The sequence below is a fragment of the Melanerpes formicivorus genome, unplaced genomic scaffold, assembly GCF_026170545.1.
Source record: "Melanerpes formicivorus ecotype bairdi unplaced genomic scaffold, bMelFor1.0.p_v2 SCAF_130, whole genome shotgun sequence".
NCBI lineage: Eukaryota > Metazoa > Chordata > Aves > Piciformes > Picidae > Melanerpes > Melanerpes formicivorus.
This window is the reverse complement of record NW_027142482.1, coordinates 1099893-1123811: the sequence shown is the minus strand read 5'-3', so window position 1 is coordinate 1123811 and position 23919 is coordinate 1099893. Positions and strand designations below refer to the sequence as shown.

The window sequence follows — 23919 nt, the reverse complement described above, 5'->3', positions numbered from 1 at the left end:
TGAGAGGGGAGCAGTCCAAGCAGAGGCTAGTTACCATGCAGGCCTCCATCAGCGCCGTGTGCATCTCGTCCGTTTTGTGCTCCTGGTCAGCTCCGGCCTCCAGCAGAAACCGAACCATGTCCAAATGGCCTTCAGGTCAAACAGAGCAAAGGCAGGGAGGGGTTAACACCACAGGCACCCAGCACTCAGGCAGTACATGAAGGACAGCATTCAGACTTCCACAGTTTGCCAGCACAGCTTTCACAAGCTCTAACTCACAGACCTGCTGCTTTTAAACACTTACAGCAACGCTCTGGCAAAAGGCTTTGCTCTGTGCCAAAGGCACTGCCCAGCCAGGAGAGGAAGACAAACCTCTCCACTCCAGGTTTGTGCAGCAGCAGCCTTCCCTTGTGACTTCAAGCTGTAACAGACTGCTTGTTAGGGTGGCAGGCCATTGAAGTGTTCCAGGGCAGCATACAAGTGGGGAGGGAGGAGAGGAATTGTCTTTTAGAGATAGACCCAGGTGGATCTGAGCTTAAAGCTTTTTAATCCCAGCACTAACACACACACAGTGGCTGGAGTTAAGACCCACACCTTGTGCCACAGTATCTGACACCAGTTTTAAAAGCTTCTACTGAACTTCCCCAGTTCTTGTTTTCAGCTCAGTCATGGCTTCTGTCAGCTGTGACTTTGTCCAAGTTGCATTTTCATTGTCTCAATGAGCATCCTCCCCCAAGACATGAGCTGATGGGAAAGCAAGGCAGCTTAACCATCTTGCCTGAGATAACAGCCAGTGAGGATCTGGCACTGTGTCACTCTGTGGTCATGAGAAACAAGAACGTTCCTCCAGCATCCCCCAGGAGCAGCACTGCTGAACTCTCTCTGTAAGGACCACCCTGTGCTGCATGAAATACATGACAGCTTCAGATGCAGGGCTGCAGGTGGGTGATACACAGCCTCCCATTCCACCCCAGAGGAAATGCCTCAAGTCACTGTGGCAGCAGCCTGCACCCTTAGAGCTTACACTAGGACAAAAACAACTGTTGGAGTTTCATGGAGGTTTGCAGAAGGCACAAAAAGCCCCACAGCAACCCTGGACACATATTGGCTTACCTCTGCGCTGAGTTACTTGGGATAGAAACTTAAATAGAGAGGATATTAAGTGGAAGGTCCACAGCTCATTGTACATAAACCATTCACAGCACCACTAAGGTTGGCAGAGACCTCGAGGATCATCGAGTCGACAGCATCCAACATGCCTCCAGGAACAACACATCAGGTGTCCCAGGAACACTCAGCCTAACTTCCCACCGCCCTGACAACTGACAGAGATTTCTCAGACCTTGCAGGCAGTTGTGAGGGGGATCTGAATCAACCAGGGAAGGTGGCAGCAGGGGAGGGGGAGAGTGGTGGTGTGTCAAAGCACAAGGCTGGACGCAGCCAGTCGCAACGCGTTGGGCGCTCGTCCACCGCGCTTGGGCACAAGTAGACAGGCTGAACACCACTGCCCCATGGAGGAGCACTTCCTGGCACTGAGGTGAAAACCACAGCCCAGTCCCTTCACAGCTCCAGGAGAACACTCCAGTTTTGTTGGATTAACCCTAGCCAATCACTTGAGAGAGGAACACAAAAGAAGGCGAGAGACAGTACCTTTGTAGCATGCAAGTGTAAGTGCACTTTCTTTGAACTCGTTGGAGTGAGTGTTGATTCCTGCACCATATTCCAGCAAGACTCTTGCAACCTCAACATGACCTGCACTGGCTGCTTCCATTAAGGGGGTGTGCCCATTCTCATTGTGGTCTTCTATGTTAGCACCGGCTTTCAAGAGCACCTTCACTACATCAACAAAGCCCCCAGCACAAGCGTAAGTGAGAGCTGTGTTCCCTGCAGAGAAGAAGAAGTCGACATGAAAGCCCTTCCCATCACCCACTCCTACCACAGGAGAAGAAACCAGCGTTAGCACCTCTGAAAAACAACAATCAACAAGGCACTTTCATACTCCCTGCAGAGCTGGGGGGGTGGCTGGGTGGGGTTTTTTTTTGCCCAGGCCTGCACTGTAATCCCTTGGGGAAAAACCAAACCCTTGCTGGATGGCTGAAAATACACTTCCAACTCTGGTGCTGGAAGTGACAGACACTCACATATGGCTTGCATTGTAAATGCTGCAGTCAGTTTTAAGGTAAGTTCTGCCTAATATGGCTAAACATCAAGATCCCCAGGGTCTTCAGAAGTGTAACAAAGTTTACATTCATTCTACCTTAATCTGAGCAGAATCCAGCTGCAGGTTAATGCTCTCAGCAAGGTTAGTCAAGCTGTGGTCAAGCATCAGCAATGTGGACAACATTCAATGCTCAAGGAGCCTTCTCTTTGGTAAAAAGCAATAGATCCAAACCAGCTGCTCTTAGGATCATAGAATCAGTCAGGGTTGGAAGGGACCACAAGGATCATCTAGTTCCAACCCCCCTGCCATGGGCAGGGACACCCCACACTAGATCAGGCCTGGCCAGAGCCTCGTCTTGACCAGATGTGCCCCAGGGTCATCTTCTACTGGGTAATTTGGGATCAGACAGCTGAGGGAAAACTAAGCTCCCTGTATGTTTCTGCTCATCTCCCACCACAGTGGTGTGCACAGAGCAGTGCCTCCTATGACACTTTGTACTCAAAGCAGTAATGGCCAGGCAAGGCACCGAGCACCTGCACTGTGTGCTTAAGAGTTCCTGCTCTGCTGTCCTGTGGATGGAGCCATCAGACACAAAGTGCTTAACAGCTCTGCTCTTAATAGCTCCTGCTCTGCTGTCCTGTGAACGGAGCCATCAGACACAGAGGTGTTCAGAGCAGGTGCAGGCCTCCTGCTCCTCTTTCTGCCTCCCTGCGCTCCTGCTCCCATTACCTGTTGAGGACTGCGCGTTGACGTCTGCGCAGTGCACAAGGAGCAGCTTCACGATGTCTACGTAGCCCCCGCTGGCAGCTGCCATTAAGGGAGTGATGTCTCCTTTATTCCCTCGATCCTCCACGTTTGCATGCATTGCTAGTAGCACCTAGGGGAAAGAGAGCTCACTCTGATGAGTAACAGCAACACTGTGTGTTCAGTTCAGCGAGCCTTGTACCAGCGACTCTCCAGCCAGCTTCAGTAGCACCCCCAGGCTGAGGCACAGCAGCACCCCCAGGGCTGAGGCACAGCAGCACCCCCCAGGGCTGAGGCACAGCAGCACCCCCCAGGGCCGAGGCACGGCAGCACCCCCCAGGGCCGAGGCACGGCAGCACCCACCCAGGGCCGAGGCACGGCAGCACCCCCCAGGGCCGAGGCACGGCAGCACCCCCCCAGGGCCGAGGCACGGCAGCACCCCCCAGGGCCGAGGCACGGCAGCACCCACCCAGGGCCGAGGCACGGCAGCACCCACCCAGGGCCGAGGCACGGCAGCACCCCCCAGGGCTGAGGCACGGCAGCACCCCCCAGGACCTGCCCTGTGCTCTGCTTCAGGAAATGCTGGGCTTCTCCATCTGCTCAACTCAGCACCACATTACAGGGCAGGTCATTAGCCAGGACACTGCAAGCTTGCAAGCCTGCCCTGGTGCATGCTGTGCTCGTTGCAGCAGGTACCAAACACACAGCTGATCACTTCGAGGACTTGCACTGTAGCATCTTCAAAGCTGCACCAATCCCACCCTTAGGCTCAGCAGTGCCAGAGCCAAAACCCAACACAATTTATGCACTGTTGATACACAATGGGTTCTACAGAGCATGGAGGGACTGAGCCCTGCAGCATTTCATTCTGCTGCTCTTTGAGATCCTCTTGCAGCATCTGCTGAGGAGCAGCTTGGCTGCATCCACAACAATGCCACAGAAGTAGACACATCAGAAAGCAAGGCAGAAACCTGCAAGAGCTGAAGGCATATAGGGAGTGGCATTTTTCCTTGAGGACAGCAATGGAAGCCCACCATGAGTGGATGAACTTAGAATACTTTATGTATTAGCAGAATTTATCAGAGCAGCTCTGTTGTTTACCTAGCAAAGCAGCTCCTCAGCCAGTGCTTCCCCAGGGGCTCATGGGGACTGTGTGAGGTACTTACTTGTGCCAACTCATAGTATCCTGCTGAGCAAGCCAAACAGAGGAGGCTCTCCCCTTCCTCAGTGTGCTCGTTGACACTTCTGCCTTCATCCAGCAGCTTCCGGACAGCATTGACATCCCCATCCGAGCACGCTTCTGCCAAGCTGCGACTGCAAAAGCAAAGCAGCCACCACAGAGAGAGCTCAGAACACATCCTGCTGGGCAGCTTCCCCGTGCAAGGAATCTGCACACACACCAGCTGCACAGGGGAAACACACACTGCGTCTCAGTTAGCCCATCCTCATCGGCTGGGAACTCACACGAGCTCTCACGCAGACCAGGCGAGGGAGGAGCGCTCGCAGCAAGGTGACTCCTGCTGGCCACAAGACACAGAGGTAAACTTCACTGACACTGCTCCCTGTGTCAGTGCCATGCCAGATGCACAGAGGCTGACAGACCACTTACTGCAGGGACCCAAACAGGTTTCTAGTAGAGACTGAAGAGGCCAGGAGAGCAGAGAGCACTGACACTGAGCACTGCAACGAGGCCAACCTCTGACCACCCTCTCTCCTCTTGCAGGAGTCTCCTTCACTACCTATCACAGAATGCTTTGGATTGGAAGGGACCTTCAAGAGCATCCAATTCCAACTCCCTGCCATGGGCAGAGACACCTCCCACCAGCCCAGGTTGCTCAAGGCCTCATCCAACCTGGCCTTTAACACCTCCAACCCACACCATCCACAGCCTCCCTGGGCAGCCTGTGCCAGTGCCTCCCCACTCTCACTCTCAAGGATTTCCTCCTCACCTCCAGTCTCAATCTCCCTGCTCCAGCTCAAAGCCATTGCCTGTCATAGTGTCACACAGGCCAACTGAACCTCATGACTCTCAAGCAGCAGCAAGAGCACAAGCCCTGCCTCGAGCTCTGCTGGCCCAAGAAGTGGCAAGAGGCAATTGCCACTACAATCACAAGCTACACATGAGAGGGGAAACACAAGACATCTAAACCTGATAGCCAAAGGCTCAGCAGCACAGAAGCACTCCCTTAAGCACCACTAACCTCTGAAGCAGAGAAGAGTTCATTTCCCCTGAGACCTGGGGAAGGGCACTGAACAGATCCTGGCAAGGATGGTTTGGAATTAGCTGAAGCTCAGCCTAAGCCTCCTGGCCTCTACCTCTTTTCCAAAGGAAAAGTCCATCAGGAAAGACAACTGCTGAGTACTGCTGAGCACCAGTGCACCCAACAGCAAGGCTCCCCAGACACCAGCTCAGCTACACCTCTCCAGCTGCTGACACAAGGACATTTAGAAAACACAGGAAGGGGTCACAGCCCCCCAGCCCGTGGGAAGCCAGTCAGTGCCCTGGCAGGAGGGGAAGGGAGGAAGAGCCTTCTGTTGTGAACAGTGGTGGAGTGTGCCCAATGCACTCCTCTCAGTGTGCAAGAGATGCTGCTTCAAACAAAAGCTGGGGCAGAGATTCACCAAAGCCCTCAAACTCCTAAGCTTTTTTCCTGCACAACACACAAGTCCACCCAAGAGATTAATTCACGATGAAGACAGCAACAATTCCAGCAGCAAGCTCCCTCAGGAGAGCACACAAGTGTCAGCTACAGCAAGCCTGGAAAGGACTCATTGACCAAACACCCTCAACAGAAATGTGGTAAGCACCTGCCAGAGAAGAGCTGAGATCTGACCTGGTAACAACATCCAGCACCTGACCCCTTCCATGTGCACTGTAACCACTGAGGACTTGAAGCAGAACAACTGCTGTTCTGGTGAAGCTGGTGATTTGGCTGTGCAGCCAGCTCCAGACACTGAAGCATGGGATTCAGCTGCAGGGCAGCCCCACAGCCCTGCTGCAGCCCCACAGCCCTGCTGCAGCCCACCCCTAAGCAGACACCTACAGCTCAGGTTCTGGTGGTCAGCTGGAGAAGAGGGTGGAGACTCCTGCACTTCTGCACACACACACAGAGCCTAGCCACACCAAACAGGAACCATCCAACACCACACCTTGCAAGGCAAATCCCCAACCAGATCATCAGTCTCAGGAGATGACCTTGAGCCACCTCCTGTAAGACAGAACTGCTGTGCAACCAGACAGGCTCTGAGACCAAGCTATTAAAAGAGGACTGGATGACCCTGCCACCTCCAGAGATCCCTCAGCTTTGCTGTCTGCTCAGCTTCCCTTTGAGATATTTCCACAGAGCTCTTGGACAGTGCAGGAGTGCCACTGGGAAGCCCTTCCAAGTGAAGCATGGGATGCTGCTGGCATTTGCTCCAGGGTGCACTGCTGCCTCATGTTCAACCTGTCCACCACAGAACTCAGACCTGTCTTCAAAGCTGATTTTCAGGCATTCAGCCCTCCCCACTCCTATCAATGCACAGAGGTGTTCCTCCCCAGGTGCAAGACATTCATTTCCCCCTGTAGAAGCCCAGGAGATTCCTGCTGGTCCCTTTTCCCACCTTGTCAGGGCTCCCTCTGGATGGCAGCACAACCACCTGGTCCCTCAAGTGCTCCTTTCAGGTTTGCATCATCTGCAGACTTGCTGAGGATGCACTCTGCCATCACACAAATCATTGATGAAGACACTGAAGAGTGCTAGCCCAACACCATCCCCTGGAGCACACCACCAGTGCACTATGCCCTGGAGCACACCAACTTGCCTTCACCTGCCCTTCAAGCTACTGCACCTGGCAGCTCAGGTTTCCAATCCAGCACACTGCCAGCCCAGCTGGTCTGTACTCCAGCAGCATGTCCCATGGGGTGCTGCTGGGACACTGCTCTCACCCTGTGAGACAACCCCCACTGCTCTCCACTCATCTGCTCACAGCCATCCCCCTGGAGAAGGCTGGCAGCTCAAGCTGGAGCTCTCCTTTGCCAACCCATGCTGACCACTTCCCACCATCATGTTGGACAGACTGTGCTGGGAAGTGGCATCCAGAAGGATTTCTCCACTACCTTTCCAGGGACTGCCTGTAAAGTCCCCTGAATGTGATGTGGCCCTGGGCAGGCTGATCCAGCTGGAGGTTTCCCTGCTGACTGCAGGGGGCTGGACAAGACTATCTCTGAGGGTCCCTTCCAATCCAATGCAATCTGTGAACCCTCTTCCTTGACCTTCTGGAGGACAGCAGTGACATCTGCTTTCTTCCACTCCCCAGGCAACTCCCTCACTCCCCACTGACCTTTCCAACAAGCTGAGACTGATCTCACAGTGGCATTGGCCAGCTCCTTCAGTACTCAGGGGTGCCTCCTAGCAGGTCCCATGACCTTGTTCACTGGGCTATGTTCAGCCTGTTTAAATGCCTCCTGACCTGATACCAGCCAAAGGCAAGCCCTCCTTGGTCCAGATCTTCCCACTCATCTCAGAGGCTTCAGATGCCCAAAAGCAAGTCTCACCAGTAAGGTCCAGGGCAAAGGCAGCAATCACTCCCTCCTCCAGGGCCCCTGCCACATTCTGAGGGAGGCCTTCCTCCTCCTTTTGCAGCTCTAGTTTGCCTTTCATGCCCTTTGCCAGATTTGTCTCCAGGTGGGCTTTGGCCTTCCTAACCACATCCCTCTATGCTTGGATATTTGTGCCTATATCCCCCATGGGCCACCTGCTCTGCTCCCACCTTGGGCATGCTTCCCTGGTATGCTTCCCCAGCATCTTTTCATCTCCTCCTGTTTTGATCCACCTCCAATTTATCCAGCTGCAGGTAGGAAAGGAAACTGCATCTGCCCCAGCTCTGGATGCAGACTGTGCTCAGTGCCTCAGGACTGCTCTCCCTGTCAGCACTTTGTTTGGCAAATCCCAAGTCTGTGTTTCAAGAGGACATTCCACTCCAGACTTTCATGCTGTGATCCTAGATCACTACAGCCAGGAACACCCCAGCAGCTTAGGCACCATTTGCATCACTTGTCAGAGCACAACACTCCTAAAGGTGCTCTGAAATTACCCATGCAGAAGGAAAGCTTTTGATGGCACAGGACAAACCCTCAGGGGAGTGAAAGGCCACCCTCCTTAACTGCCAGTTACACAGAGTTATCAAACTGCAGACGTTTTCTTCCCCCTTCAGTTCCTGAGCAAGATCCTGCAGCAAACCACTGCCCTGCACATCATTCTCTTACAACTCTAAACACAAGGAACTACATGCATTCAGTTTCCAGGGGAGTGTGCTGGGGCAGCAAAGAAGCAACTCTTCTACAGCTAAGAATCCATCTCCTCTGTGAAAGGGAAATCACTTTTGGTACAGAGAGAGAACAGCAGGTTAGAAGGCACACATTGCTGTACTCCTGCACTTGGAAGCCCATAACCATAATCAGGGATCTAGAGGTGCTGGAAGGTGTCCAGAGCAGGGCCAGGAGGATGAGCAGAGGCCTGGAGCACCTCTCCTGTGAGGACAGACTGAAGGAGTTGGGGCTGGTCAGTCTGGAGAAGAGAAGGCTCCAAGGTGACCTCATTGTGGCCTTCCAGGATCTGCAGGGGGCTCCAGGAAGGCTGGGGAGGGACTGCTCAGGATCCCAGGCAGAGATAGGACTGGGGGGAATGGAATGAAGCTGGAGGTGGGGAGATTCAGGCTGGAGGTGAGGAGGAAGTTCTTCCCCATGAGAGTGGTGAAGCCCTGGGATGGGTTGTGCAGGGAGGGGGTTGGGGCCCCAGCCCTGGAGGTGTTTAAGGCCAGGCTGGATGAGGCTGTGGCCAGGCTGATCTAGTGTGGGGTGTCCCTGCCCATGGCAGGGGGGTTGGGACTGGCTGATCCTTGGGGTCCCTTCCAGCCCTGACTGATGCTGTGATAACCTGATGGGACAGGCTGGGACTCAGGAGCAGACACCTCCCCAACCGCAGACCGCAGCCAGCCTGAGGCTGGGAACCCCAAGGGGCCCCCCGGGGTGGGGGCAGCAGCAAGCCATACGTACTTGTCCACTTGTCCTGCGCTGTGGTTGTTCTCGGCCCTCATCCGCGTCAGCGCCGCCGCAGCCTCGTCCAGCGCGCAGCTGACCGACGACGTCAGCCGGCGGAGCACCTCCGGGTCCGCGAAGGCTTTGCCATCGGCAGTGGACAGCTTACCGATCCCTTGGGGCAGGGCCGTTCGCGCAGGTTAGTAGGGAGGTCACACAAGAGAAACGCAGAGACACCGCTTTAGACTTCAGCCACATGCACTATTAGTCACAAGTCATCTGCACACACGCCCTCAGGCCGGCCCCTGCAGGGGGACCGCTCACCCCCGCGGCCGGGGAGCTGCTCCTCCACTGGCAGCCTCCTTGCCTGCCCCCAGCTCCCAACCCTGGCCCCTAAATAATTCTAACATAACAATCCCCCCCCAAATGACTGATCTCAGGGGGATAAGGATAATGCCAAGGGTCAAAGCCAAAGGCAGAAGTTTGCATTGCTCCACGAGCTTGGTTTCATCCTGTCTGGAGGTGAGGACTCTTCCCATGTCAAGTGCCTAGGTGGTCCCCCTTTCCCACCCACTTCTACCCAAAGAGGGCTTAGCTCTGAACAGCTTTTCCTCAGGAGCTGGAAGGGAATCCAGTACCAGCTGCCACCTCCAATGGTTTCACAGGCTAGGTCACACAGCACAGGCACAAAGCTTCTGAAACGATGTCTAGAGCCTTGAGCATGTGTGGAATCGATGCCCCTGCTCCCCCCACATCACACAGCAGAAATGCTGAGACCTAGCTGCTGCAAGAGCTTTGGTTTGAGGTGTCTCTGCTGCAGGACTCAAGGCTAAGGCCAGCACAGGACAGCCCCATACAGAGGAGTTTATGTGGCTCCTTCACAGGACTGACACACCACGGCACAGATGAGCAGTTTTACTCCATCCAGCCCGGCTCAGCCTCTTTGACACACACACAGCCCCCTGCCTGGCTCCCTCTGCAGTGCAGACAGGGCTGAGATCTGCACATCAGATGGGCAAACGCTGTGAGGGGTACAATGCACACACCTGACCCACCCCTACCCCCCCATTCCACAGGCTAGAGAAGGCAAATGATCACTGGGGCACACATGAGCCACCCTCACCCGTGAGGAATGGGTAACTGCTCAAGTCCTTGGCTGCTGCATAGGGCTGCATCAGATGGGAGCCCTGTAAATAGCAGCTCAGAAGATTCACTGTCTGCTACCTGCACATCTCAGCAGGATTGATGTGCACTGTGTCTCCTACAGCCCAGCTCCTACCTGTTACAGAACAAACCCTGGACTCCTCCTTTGGAAGTCTGAAACAGCCTCCAGACAATGCATCTCCAATTGGTTTGTCATTAAAGTAAGAATCAATACTTACCAACCCTCTCTGCCCTGACAGCTCCAGCCAGCACATGCCAGGCACTTGGCCCATCGCCCTACCTCACTGCCGCAGTGCTTCTAGGGGCTGGCTTACAGCATCCAAACCCAGCACTGCTGGAAACAAAGAATCCCTGTCCCAGCACCAAGGCAGACACCTAGGAGGGGATGCAGAAGTCTGCTTCGCTGACTGAAACTGAGCATGAGCTCTGGAGGCTGAGATGAGCTGCTCAAGACCCAAGAGCTCTGCCTCCCTGGCTTCAGCATCGCTCTCACAAATGCACTGGCAAGTGGAATAGACCAGACCAGGCTGGAAGAGACCTTCAAGCTCATCACATCCAACCCAGCAACCAATCCAACACCACCCAACCAACTAACCCATGGCACCCAGCACCCCAGCAAGTCTCCTCCTGAACACCTCCAGGGATGGGGACTCCACCACCTCCCCAGGCAGCACATTCCCATGGGCAATCTCTCTCTCTGTGGAGAACTTCTTCCTCACCTCCAGCCTAAACCTCCCCTGGCACAGCCTGAGACTGTGTCCTCTTGTTCTGGTGCTGGCTGCCTGGGAGGAGACCAACCCCCTCCTAGCTACAACCTCCCTTCAGGGAGTTGGAGAAAGCAATAAGGTCACCCCTGAGCCTCCTCCTCTCCAGGCTAAGCAACCCCAGCTCCCTCAGCCTCTCCTCACAGGGCTGTGCTCCAAACCCCTCACCAACTTTGTTGCCCTTCTCTGGACTCCTTCCAGCAACTCAACCTCCTTCCTAACCTGAGGGGCCCAGAACTGGACACAGGACTCCAGGTGTGGCCTGAGCAGTGCAGTGTACAGGGGCAGAATGAGCTCCCTGCTCCTGCTGGCCACACTGTTCCTGCTGCAGGCCAGGAGGCCCTTGGCCCTCCTGGCTGCCTGGGCACACTGCAGGCTCATGTTCAGCCTGCTCTCTCCCAGCACCCCCAGGTCCCTCTCTGCCTGGCTGCTCTCAGCCACTCTGTCCCCAGCCTGTAGCTCTGCCTGGGGTTGCTGTGGCCAATGTGCAGCACCTGGCACTTGGATGTGTTCAATCTCCTGCCCTTGGCCTGTCCAGGTCCCTCTGCAGAGCCTCTCTGCCCTCCAGCAGATCAACTCCTGCATCTCAGCATCCTACCTGAGGCCACTTCAGCATTGTCAAAACTTACAGTAACTTGCCCACTCCACAATACAAAGTGCAATTGCAGCTAGGTCTGCCCACACCACACCCAGCTGGGGTGCACAGCCTGCCTAGAGCACTGCAGAGCAACCAGAGCAGACACAGCCATGGACTCTGTGTGCTCCCAGAGGCTAGCAGCTGTGTGCCCCCTTCCAGCGCTGGACACCAGGGGAGTCCCTGCAGAACCAAGCCAGGGATGCAGCACTGTGCACACAGAGCACAGCTCACAGCTCTCACCCAGCTCTGCCTCCCCAGCACAGCTCACAGCAGCTGCACAGATGTTTACACTGGCTAATTCTGGGGGCACTGCTGGCTCACTCCAGCTTCCAGTGCACACAGAAGAGCTGCCTGAGGAACGGGAACGACGTCTTCACAGCTCAGCGCTGAGGCCCTGTCCAGGACTGAAGCTGAAAGCTGCAGCAAGCAAAGTCCAAACATTCCTGGGAGAAATCCACAGGATTGAGAAGAATGACCCTTGAGCAAAGGCTAAGCAAGCAGAGACAAAGCTCATGAGGGGCAGCACAGCAGCAGCTTCCTCCCACTGAAAAGGCTCTCAGGAAGGAGCTGGTAAAAGGCTCTGCCCCTGGCAAATGTCAGACACAGTCCTGTCAAACAACAGGCCAACCAACCACCAAAGAAAGAGAAGGCCACCCAAAACACAACAAAATCCCACAGGAAGCCCCAAAAGTCTGGTTTCAGACAGCCAGGTAGGCTATCTCCAGCACAGGGCAAGGGATCAGCCAGATCACCTGCAGACCCCCTCCCCTTGCCTGCCCTCTCCCTTTCCCAGGTGTCCTTGCTGGCTCATCTTCTGCTGGTGGGCAGCCAGCACCCCCAGCTGGGCAAATCCCAGCCCCTCTGCCCCAAGCCTGGAGCATTCACAGGGCTCTTGGGACTCAGCCCTTGGCCTTGTTGAAGCTCATAGAGCTGTTCCCAGCCCACTGACCCAGCCTGGCCATGTCTCTGCAGAGCCTTCCTCCCCTGCAGCAGACCAACTCTTAGAGTCCTCTGCCCCAAACCTCTCACTGGTTTTGTGTCCACATCTGAAGTGCTCTTGTGTCACTCTGCCAGGTGCTGTACGACACTTCCTACACACAAGGACAGCAATCTGTTCTACAGGATGGACTAAAACTCTGATCTCCTCCTACCCAAGGAATGCTAAACTCATCCAGGACCATTCCCCCCAGACTCCTCCTTACACAGAGGTGGTCACTCTCTCACGTTAGCCTCCTGGCACGTTACTGATCTGACACTACCTGAACTGAGCCCCAGCTGTCTGCCTGCCTGTGCTTCCTGCAGGCCAGTGGCCTGTTTCAAGTCACCACAGAGCCCATGGAACATCATGTTTGCATGGAGTGATCACTGTGGCAGGACAGGAACATGGGCAAGGCTGCAAACTGTTCTTCAATGCAAAGAGCCTACACCAGCTGCCCACACAGAGATGGTGCCCCTCCAAATGCAAAGGCCCAGCTCCCCCTGAAATGATTAAGAGCACGTTCACAAGCACACCACAAGGACAGCCTTCAGGAATACAACATCAGCTGCCATGCAAATGCCAAAAGGTGAGTTAAAAATAGCCTGCAGGGCGGCAGAAGGGCCAAGCTCCACAGCAACACCAACAGCAGCCCCCTGGAGGCCACGATTTAAGGACAGCCCTGAACAAGAGACTGCTGGAGGGACAGAGAGAGGAGAGCTCATCACCTGTGCTGGGATCCTCACTGCCTCTTCCTCAGGTGTCCTCAGCCAGCCCCCTGCAGGGCACACCTTCAGTCTGCCTCTCTGGGGCAGCTCTGCTGAAGCCACAAGCCAGAGTGTCCAAAACCCCTGGCAGGGCCAAGGCCAGAAGCATTATCCAACAACTGAGAAGGGAGCTCTCAACCTTTCCATCAAACACTCCATCAAATCCAGCAGGGCTGGATCATTCCAGATCACCAAAAGGTTTACATGCTGAGTTGAATTTCTGTGCTACTGCTAGCCCCCCCTTCCACCAAGTGATTTGCTCACAACTGGCTCTGTCCTAACTGGAAAGAGTTTTCCCTTCCAACAAATCCAGACAGCCACAGCACCTCCCACAGTTTCTGAACCTCAGCTGCCACCCAGGCATGCTTCTGGAGAGGCAATGCCATTCTTTATCACCATGCAGACTGAAAATCAGCCTCTCTAGAGGCAGTGCCATCCCCTGGGAGCCAGGGCTTGAGGTGCAGCCACCACGGTGCCTCAGACTGTACCAGCTGCCCTGGCAATCGCTTCCTGCAGCGCAGCTAACGCCTCCTGCAGCCCAGGCACGGCCTGCCCAAGCATGGTGCAGCTTGACAGAGTCTCCAGCAGATGATTTGTCATCTAATAAAACCAAACAGAAAACCTGAGGCAGGAGATCATTCTTCCCCACTGTATTGCCCTGCATTTAACCAGCTTTTAACTCAAGGGCATTCCCAGACCAAAATCCTGACCCTGGAGTGTCCTCCTGCTGCCTGCTGCCAGCTTTTGATTGGGCTCTTGGTAAACCTTAAGTGTGAAAGCTCAGGATGCTAGAAGGTGATGTCATGTATCAAAAATACAGCTGGGCTTCTGTCCCAACAGCTCCAAGATAAACCTCAATGAACAAACACCTAAACCTCCCCCCTCAGATCCTAACAACTCAAAATCCTGCATCAGGAAGGATCCAGCTTCCAGTTAAGATATAAACACCTCTGGGTAAGTGCCAGGTCTGCAGCTGGCTCTTCCCTCCCTACCTGGGGAGAACTCCAACTGCAAGAGGCTCCAGCATGGGGTCACACTCCTTCCCTCATTCTTTCACAAAGGGCAACAAGGCTGCAGAAGGGCCTGGAGCACCTGGTCTTCGAGGGGGGGCTGAGGGAGCTCAGTTCAGGCTGGAGGAGAGGAGGCTGAGGGAGACCTCATTGCTCTCTACAGCTCCCTGAAGGGAGGTTGGAGTGAGGAGGGGGCAGCCTCTGCTCCTCAGTGGCAAGAGACAGGAGCAGAGGCAATGGTTGCAAGCTGCCCCAGGGGAGGCTGAGGCTGGAGCTCAGGAAATCTGGGCAGGGATGCCTCTCAACTAGCCCAGGTTACTCAAGCCCAGCCTTGGACATCTCTAGGGAGAGGGCATCCACAACCTCTCTGAACAATCCATTCCAGAGTCTTGCCACCCTGGCAGTGAAGAATTGCTTCCTAAGATCCAATCTAAACATATTCTCCTTCAATTCAGCTCCATTTCCCCTTGTCCCCTCAGTGGACACTCTTGTAAGTAGTCCCTGTCCAGACTTCCTGTAGCTTCCCTTCAGGTACTGGAAGGCAGCTATAAGGTCCCCCTGTAGCTTCCCTTCAGGTACTGGAAGGCAGCTATAAGGTCCCCCTGTAGCTTCCCTTCAGGTACTGGAAGGCAGCTGTAAGGTCCCCCCAGAGTCTTCTCTTCTCCAGGCTGAACAACCTCAGTTTCCTTAGCCTATCCTCACAGCAGAGCTGTTCTCTCCTCCACTCCTAAGTCAAGTCATCCACGTGCAGCAGTGTCCACCAGGGCACAGCAGCAGCCAATTCTACCACCTCCAGTAAATCCCTGGCATTTGCTCTGCTGTCTGTTGCTTGTCTTCCATTCAAAAGCACTTCTAGCCAGGGCAGCTAAGGCCTCCTCTCTCACTTGTTTGGGATCTCAGGAAAACATACAGCCCTGCATCTGAGAGGAAGGTTCAAAAGACAAAGCTAACTCAAATGGTAAAGGACACAGGTGGGATGAAGCATGCTTCACAGGCATCTGAATTACTCTGGACATGGCTTGCCCTGGTGCTTCTCTAGGACCACATGGGAGGCACTGTTAGAGCTAAACAGGAGCTCACCACCTGATGTTTTAATGACCAAGTCATTCTTTTCACCCTCAGCAGATTGAAGGCAGCAACACACACCCAGACACATTTGCCACAGCAGCACAATCACAGCAGGTCACTTGGCTGCCTGCTGTCTTTTCTCCTTGCCATCCTTCTCTTCCCTCTGCCGCTGGCTCCTCCTGCAGCACCTTTCCCAGGGCCCCAGCAGCAGCACTTCACACAGTGCCCTGCCGGTGGCATCAGGCTTGCCAGCACTGCTGTGATGATCTAAGGGAAAACTTCAGGCACCAGCAGAACCCTGGGCCTGGCTTTGTTAGGCTTTTTCAGGGCCAGAGGCTGGAATGGCAGACTCAGCAGGCCCCCAGGCCGGGCGGTCACCTGCTCAGCCGGCCCGGCCAAGCGTGAGGGCAGGCACAGATGCCAGGGCAGCCCCAGCGAGCCTGCAGGAGCTGCTGGCACCCACCCAGGGGCTCAGCAAGAGCCACAGCAGGCAGGCTCCTAATTCAGAGCCCTGACAGCCCTCCAGCTCAAGAAGCATCCATGCTAGAGACTGAGAAAAAGAATCAGACTGCTTGGGCTGCTCACACACGGCACTGCCAAACCCCACCTCACTCCTGGTCGTTTGCTGGAGGCTGCAGAGCTCACAGCTCTAAAGGCAGCAGCTTTGTAGATGACCCAGAAGCAGAAATCACAGCTTCAGAACAAATGCTTTACTCCATGCCATCAGATACAGGAAAATGGAGAAGGTTTACTGCATTGTTTTACAGACCAGCCATACAAAAGCATTACTCAGCTCCTGGTCCTTCCTCTCCTGCCAGCTCAGAGACAAAAGGTACTCTGCAATCCCTCAAGTCTGACAGTGAATTGCCTCCAAGCATCTGACAGCTACACCTTGATAAGCCAAGTCTGCTCCTGAGACATGGAAAGGAGGAACATGGAAAGGTAACTGTCCACGGGGGGAGGGTAAGGAGGAAAGAAAAACCTCACATGCCCTTGGGAAACATCAAGGGAAGGGAAAAGGATTGCTGCTGAAGAGGGTGCACAACTAAGTCTCACCTACTGCAAAGTGTCTCACCCTTGCCAACAAGCTGGCTCACAGGCACTCTCACCTCCTGGGTGAGAGAAGCAGGAAAGAAGGGAGTCCACATCTGCTCTTTGAGTACTCTAAGGCATATGGAGGGACAGTATCATACCCCTATGGAGACTAACAGCATCAGAGTCCAGAGGAGGGCAACAATGCTATCAGAGGGCTGCAGCCCCTCTCCTGTGATACAGAAAACAAGAGGCCAAAGCAACTCCACTGAAAAAAGAAAACCAAGCCAGCCAACACAAATTGCTTGACTTCTTCCAGCTCTCCTGAAGCTCTCCCAAAGCAGCTGAGTGCCCCCTTTGCCCCCAGGGTACTTATTCCAGCATGCAACAGTGAGGGGGCCTCAGTGAAGGCTTCTCATTCTAAGGACTGCAGGTGGCTTGGCAGGCCAAGGAGCTGCCAGCACCACAGATCAAAACCCTTTGTCTAACCAGTTCTCAAAGCCACCAGTCAGGAGTGGCACAAGCACAGCTGAGTTGGCCTGGGAAAAAGGAAGAGCAGGAGGCAAAAGCAATCTGTTGAGATTCCTTCCAGCCCTACTCTTCAGAAGGTTTTAAGATGCTGTAGAGAATCTGAGGAAGAGCTGAGGGCTAACAGCAAGCCAGAAACTGCTGCTGCAGCTTGAGCCTGGTGACACAGGGAAAGGAGAACCTCAATGTGTTGAGTCCTCAAGTGCTGAAATACTTCCTAGCCATAAAGGATACAGACTCCATCTCTGTGCAAGGTGCAGCAGGTGCTATAGCTGATTCTAAACCAGGAAACTTGAGGTCAAAAGATCTTTAAACAAGGCAGAAAATCAGTCACAGAACCACAGGTGGAAGAGACCTCAAAGGTAACCCAGGCCAACCTTCCACCCAGTTTAGGGCCAAGCCTAAACCACTTCCCCAAGTGCCAGCTCCACAGCTGCCTGAGCGATGGTGACTCCAGCACTGCCCTGGGCAGCCTGCTCCCTCTCTTGGAGGAAGTATTTCCTGTCTGGAGCAGAGGAGGCTGAGGGAGCCCTCACTGCTCTCTGCAGCTCCCTGGAGGGAGGCTGGAGTGAGGAGGGGGCAGCCTCTGCTCCTTGGTGGCAAGGGACAGGAGCAGAGGAGATGGTTCCAAGCTGCCCCAGGGGAGGCTCAGGCTGGATCTTAGGAAATCTTTCTACCCTGGAAGGGATCTCAGACATTGGAAGAGACTGCCGAGGGCAGTGCTGGAGCCACCATCCCTGGGGGTGTTCCAGCAGCTGTGGGCCTGGTGCTTAGGGACATGGTTTGGGGCTGAGCCTTCAGTGCTGAGTGGAGGGTTGGAAGGGATGAGCTTGGAGGGCTCTGCCAGCTGGATGTGCTCTGGGGTAGCTTGCAGAGGTGATCTGCACACTGAAAAAAGCAACAGCTTTACCCATTGCATCACATACTGTAAAGTATTAATAACTCATTACAATCTGTTGCTCCTGGCACCTAAACACTCCCCAATATTTCATGCCATGATTAAACCAACAGAAAAAGGGCCCACAAGAGCTCAGTGAACCCCTGCCAAGCATCCAAAGACACTCATCACAGCAGCCCTGCTTCCAGTACAGTTCCTGCTCCAGAAGGGGTGGCTACACACCCAGCCTGCCAGCCTGACTCACTGCTCTGGTCAGTGCCCAGCCAAGTGGCTGGCAAGAGTCACCACCACTGGGCTCTGCCAGTAAGTTACAGAGCACAAAAACCCCAACCCAACCCAAGCTGAGTGGGGAGATGCAGATCCAACCCTCTGCACACTCTGGGGCATTCACTTCATACACACACTCCACTCTGAACACTGGTAACCTCTGCTTTCACCACCCCTTGCTAAGGAAGCTGCATGGCTGACAGATGCAGAAGAGCAAAACTGCAAACTTAAAGCCCAAGGATGTGAAACTGAGTGCTCTGCTGAGCTGTGAATGCAGCCTTGCAGGAGAGCCAAGCAACACACAGGCTTGGGACTGAAAATGCCCCCAAGAACCTGGCAGGTAGGAAGGAGCTGCCAACAGTCAGCTGCCTTCTGCTGGAAGATCAGTTGTGCTGCTAGCTTGAAGCATGCAGAGGGGAAGCAGCAAACCCCTCTCTTGCCCCCCAGCAGAGCCAGTAACCTCTCCCTGCCCCACTCCTGTCAGCCCCTCTGCTGCCCTCACAGAAGCAGCAAGGGCTCCAGCCAGACAGAAGGGTGCTGTCTCCAATCTGGGCTATATATCAAGAGAGATATAGACATATGCAAACAACTTAAGAGATCAAGGGGCTGCAGCTTATGACTTTTGGTCTCATCTCTTCTCCTTGGGGGTGGGAAGTGGGAAACTCTGCCAAAGGGTTCCAGATGGGGATTGCTCACAGCTGATGAGCAGCTCAGCTCTCCCAACACATGAAGGCATACCTCTAAGTGTCACAACTATGAAACTGTCCTTCCAAGTAAGATCCAGCTGAGGAAGGGGGGGGGGGAATGAAGGTAGTACATTTCACCACACTTTCAGAAGTAGGGAAGTTAATGTGACTGAGAGCAGGGTTAGACCAGAGCCTTTTCTAATCCAGACTGCTAGGTTAGAACTACAAGTTGAACTCATGCAGAGCCTCCATCCAGGAGCAGCAGTGACAACTCAAAGGCATGCACCAAACTCAGCTTCTCCAACTTACTCCAAAAGCACAACACATCTGTGGGTTTCACATACCATATATTCCTTCCCACTCTGAGTCTTTGGGCGGTGGAGAAAGGAAACAAGCAAGTCTGTCATGTGCCAGCAGCTCAACAGGCAAAGCCTTCCCTCTTCCTAAGACAGCTGGGCAGCAGCACAGCTCTGATCTCTAAGGGGAGTGCTGAACTGAGGCCTACTCACACTTCCTTAGCCACTGCTGCTTCTCCTGTGTGACCTCTAGGCTGCAGCCATGTAACACCAGGTACTTCAGAGCAGATCAAGTTGCAGTGAGAAGCTTCTCTTGGTTTAAAAACTAAAGCAGTCGATCAAAGCAGTTGGTCTGAGGGAAGACTTTGGCCCTGCTGAAGGTGCCCAGACACCTCAAACCTGACAGTGCTGTATTTTCACCATATATTCTGCTCCACTTTTGCTTCAAGCTGCTTTGCTCCAATCCCAGCAATCCTTTCTGGAATTCTCCTCAGTGAAGACCCCATCCTTCTGCTTTATTCCAGAGCATGGATCTAGAAATGTATGTGTGACACCCCCTGAGCACAGAAGTGCTTGTCTGCTTTCCATGGCCCTCAACTCCTACCCTTTAGAGGTGAAGCTCCTCGTGAATTAGGTGCCCACATGCATTTAACACACAAGCAAGCTGCTCCTCAGCCCCAAGAGAAGAAGCACCAGGTCCAGAAATGAGTCTTCATGATCATAAACAATGAGTAAAGCATTTATCTATCTTAGTCTGTGATGCTTCTCAAGGAGCAGTGAGCCTGCAGTGTGCCCAGGCAGCCAGGAGGGCCAAGGGCATCCTGGCCTGCAGCAGGAACAGCGTGGCCAGCAGGAGCAGGGAGCTCATTCTGCCCCTGTATGCTGCACTGCTTAGGCCACACCTGGAGTCCTGTGTCCAGCTCTGGGCCCCTCAGGTTAGGAAAGAGGTTGAGCTGCTGGAAGGAGTCCAGAGAAGGGCAACAAAGCTGGGGAGGGGCCTTGAGCACAGCCCTGTGAGGAGAGGCTGAGGGAGCTGGGGTTGCTTAGCCTGGAGAAGAGGAGGCTCAGGGGAGACCTCATTGCTCTCTACAATTCCCTGAAGGGAGGTTGTAGCCAGGCAGAGGTTGGTCTCTTCTCCCAGGCAGCCAGCACCAGAACAAGAGGACACAGTCTCAAGCTGTGCCAGGGGAAGTTTAGGCTGGAGGTGATGAGAAAGTTCTTCACTGGGACAGTCATTCGTCATTGGGATGTGCTGCCCAGGGAGGTGGTGGAGTCCCCATCCCTGGAGGGGTTCCAGAGGGGATTGGATGTGGCACTGGGTGCCATGGTCTGGTCATGAGGGCTGTGGCGCTAGGTTGGACTCAATGATCCTGGAGGTCTCTTCCAGCCTTGGTGATAGTGGGAGTGTGAATCTCTCCCCTGCAGGGTGAAAGCAAACTATGCATCTTCTGAACTGTTTCCAGACCTCAGCTCACTGCCCAGTAGCTACATTCAAGCCCTCTAAGGTTGTTGTATTGTAATGTAGGGACAAACACAATTTACTCTACCGAAGAGCCTGTGGTGCTAGTGAGTGATGATTGAGTTTGGTCCATCACAGGAAAAGAACAACAAAAAAAGCAAAACATAAAGAAGGGGGGGGAGAAAAAAAGGAGGGGGGAAAATGCAACCCAAAAGGCAGAGCTGGTCAACAGCTTGGCAAGGCAGTAAATCTAGAGAGACACACACACCCTGGCAAGCATTCAGCTCCACAACTGCTGAATCTCAGCCTATCCTTTCAGCTGATCCTGCAGCAGGCAGATTTTATCTGTGCCCATTCAAACTGGGAATGTGTTCTCTGTCTGCACTAAGTAGGTGATTTACTTTCCCGGTTCCAGAACACACAGCCCCTCCCCCCATGCCCAGCTCTCTCAGCCCCACTGGCTTTCCACAGAGCTCTCCTGTTTGAGGCTACTACTGAAATCCACCAGGTATTATCAGCCACTTGTTACTTTCTCTTCCACCCCTGCATATCACAGAATCACCACGGCTGGAAGAGACCTCAAAGATCATCAAGTCCAACCTTCTTGATTCTATGACTCTGGGTTGAGGAACCTGCAAGATGAGCAAAGGCTCTGAGTGCTGGCAGCAGCAAGGAGCCCTCACCCTCCCTGCTGTCCCTACAAAGGAAATTCAATTGGCAACCTTAATGAAGGCCCACAAAGAGCCATGATCACTCAGAGATGGAACATGATTGGAATTCAAGGTTTGTAGTGCAGAACAAGAACCCACTGTCAGGACACTAAGGATGTGTTTAAACACCTCCAAACACTGTGGTTCTCCTTTGTAGGGTATTTTACCTCTAAATCCCTTCCTTGCTACTTGGAATCAGACTGAAGGTGTACAAAGGACTTGGTTTGGTTAGGAGGATGCCCCCAGGGAGAGGATTGAACTGTTTTGATCTATCATCTGTCTCTGAAAATGACAACCATTCCCATTTCTGATCTTCACAGAGCAGCTGAAGTCTCTGGTCTTTAGAAGATGAAGTGATTTGCTGTGAAGGAAGTCAGGCACTGAGAGGTGCTCACCCACTGCATGCTGTGCTTTGCTTGAAGAGGTGACAGAGGGAAGTGTGTCTGTCCAAACTGCAGGGGAGCAGCCAGGTTTTCAGGAGGCCCTAGGGCAGCTCTAAGGCTGTTGGTGTGCACATGGACATGCACACACATGTGCCCTTGCTGCTGTGCTAAGGAGGGTGAGGCACAGCTCTTGCTGGAGTTCCTTTTAAGGCTGTCACTCTTAGCATCCAAACCCCACAAAACACTTTGGGAACAAACTAACCAAGCTGAAGAGACAGCCAGCCTTCTGCTGATGGTTTGGGGAAGTTCAACCAATCCCTGGCCTTGTCCCTCCCACATGCAGGCCTAGCCAGCTCCCAGATCAAGACAGGTACTTAAAACCAAAACCCCCTTCCATCAATCCTAAGCATGCAGTGGTTGAAAACCAACTCTGCAGGAGGAGTTTGAGGAATACCCCACCTGGCTCAGCTGCCAGAATCTACCTTCCACAGCTGATGACCAGCATGTCCACGTGAGACCTGAGCATTACAGATCCAGGAGAAGGAGCAAAACCAGTTCTGTAAGTCACACTCCTCAGGAGCCTACTGGTGCAGCCAGGAGCCCTGCATGTGAGAAGCCCCAAGAAACCTGAGCCACTGCGTGCAAGGCTGACTTCCCTCCAGGTTGTAAGCTGGGAGCAAGCCTCACACAGGGGAGGCAATCATCACAGAGGCCAAGCCACCCTGCAAACCACATCAGACAGGGCCATAACTAAACTGCTTCTTTGAGCAGCAGTTCTGCCATCTACTTTTGCAAGCTATTCTTGGTGCTGGCAAATAAAAGGTGGCTAAAACACCCGGGGCAATCACTTGCTTCTGCCAAACTGCACATCAGAGTCCCAGCAGCAGGGACTTTGATGCCACAATGGAAGCCTGGAAGCTCACTTCAGGTTACAAAGGGTAGTTTTGGGCACATCAGCCAGGGAAGCACAGTGGAAGTCCCAGAACCTCTTCCAGATGCATGAGCTTTTCCAAACACTTAAGTGATGGGGCTTTGTTCAATAAATTCCCAGATTTTCAGTGTCTCCTCCAGGTTTGCCTAACAGCACTTCCAGTGCTCAAATCTGCAGTGGGAAAGGTAATTGCTGCTTGACTGGAAGATTTCAAGAGGGTTTTCAGCCTTTTGATCTCACACATTCATCAAGTGGCATTAGCTTTGTCCAGGCTTTTCAGAGAGAGATGGAGCCAGCAAGCAAACCTTCCCAGATTCCTTCTCTTCTGCCCATTTGCTACAGCCCTCATCCAAGGGCCCAGGGACTCAGAGCACAGAAACAAACTAAAACCAAATAGCCTAATCCTAAGGACAAGTGTCCAGCTACTGGTTGGAAGCCTAAAGGAAGCATCCTCCCAGGCATGAGGAAAAGTCATGGCACAGCCTAGATTTCTCCAGCACCACGAAATCACTTTGAACACCTCAGCCCCACCTAGCACAGAGGCTGCCTGCCCTCCCCAGCCTGGCCACCAGACAGCTGGGCTGGCAGTTTGTGGCACCCAGGACACATCAGGGAAACATTCTCAACCTGCTGAAGAAGGGATCAGAGTATCCAACTGCCCTTGGTGTCAGAGTAGCCCAGCAGCAGTCCATCTTCCCTGCAAGCCAGAGCTCAGACCCCAAGCATTCCATGAGCTCAGAACCATTTTAGGGGACCACCTTTAACTAGGCTCTTGCAACTCCAAAAGCTGCTGTGCCCTAAGTGGGGGGCAGTGTTCAATCTCCAGAGACAGCCCAGAGCCCCAGCTCCTTTCCACCTCTGCCTCCTCAGAACACATTTCTGCTGCAGGACTGTACACAGGTTTACTTCCAAACACCTGCACATGAATGCTGTTCTGTCTAGCTCTTCAGGGTGTTTGAAGCTACAACTTCAGCACACTGCTACTGGTCCAAGTATGCACCCACAAGGATCAAACAGGACTCATTTCAAAGCTTGGTTTTTACATCCTTTTGCCCTTGGAATTTTGAAACTGAAGGGATTTTCAAACCCACTGCAAGCACTCAAGTCACAAACCTGAGAAAGACTTAGATCAGTCAAGCTTCCCCTAGAAAAGCAACAAATGCAGGGGCACTGTGTTACCTAGCCTGGTTCTGAAGCATGAACATGAAGGATGTGTAATACCTCAGAACTACATGAAGGAGCAATAGGTTTTGTGCAAGTCAAGCTGGAGCAGCAAGTATTTCACCTGCAATTTCTGGAGTAATTCAGAATTCAACAGTGAAGGGAAAAAAAAAACCACACACAAACCCCAAACCTCATTTTAGCAAGCCTGCTTCCTGCCACTCTCTCCCCTTTAATCCTTCCACTAGTAGCTCACAATCTGCTCTGGTCAGGGAGATC

General features: G+C 53.6%; 1 protein-coding gene across 9 annotated transcripts in view; it reads right to left on the bottom strand.

Moving 5' to 3' along the window:
- ANKHD1 (ankyrin repeat and KH domain containing 1) overlaps nt 1-23919 on the bottom strand; it is a 104566-nt gene that overhangs the window by 65037 nt on the left and 15610 nt on the right. For all 9 annotated transcript variants that reach the window (XM_068168072.1, XM_068168074.1, XM_068168073.1 and 6 more), the window contains exons 3-7: nt 8922-9078; nt 4051-4198; nt 2870-3017; nt 1630-1863; nt 35-129 (exon numbers count right to left, since the gene is read on the bottom strand). In XM_068168072.1, the coding sequence (XP_068024173.1) occupies nt 35-129; nt 1630-1863; nt 2870-3017; nt 4051-4198; nt 8922-9078 (782 nt within the window). The remainder of the gene's footprint in view (nt 1-34; nt 130-1629; nt 1864-2869; nt 3018-4050; nt 4199-8921; nt 9079-23919) is intronic.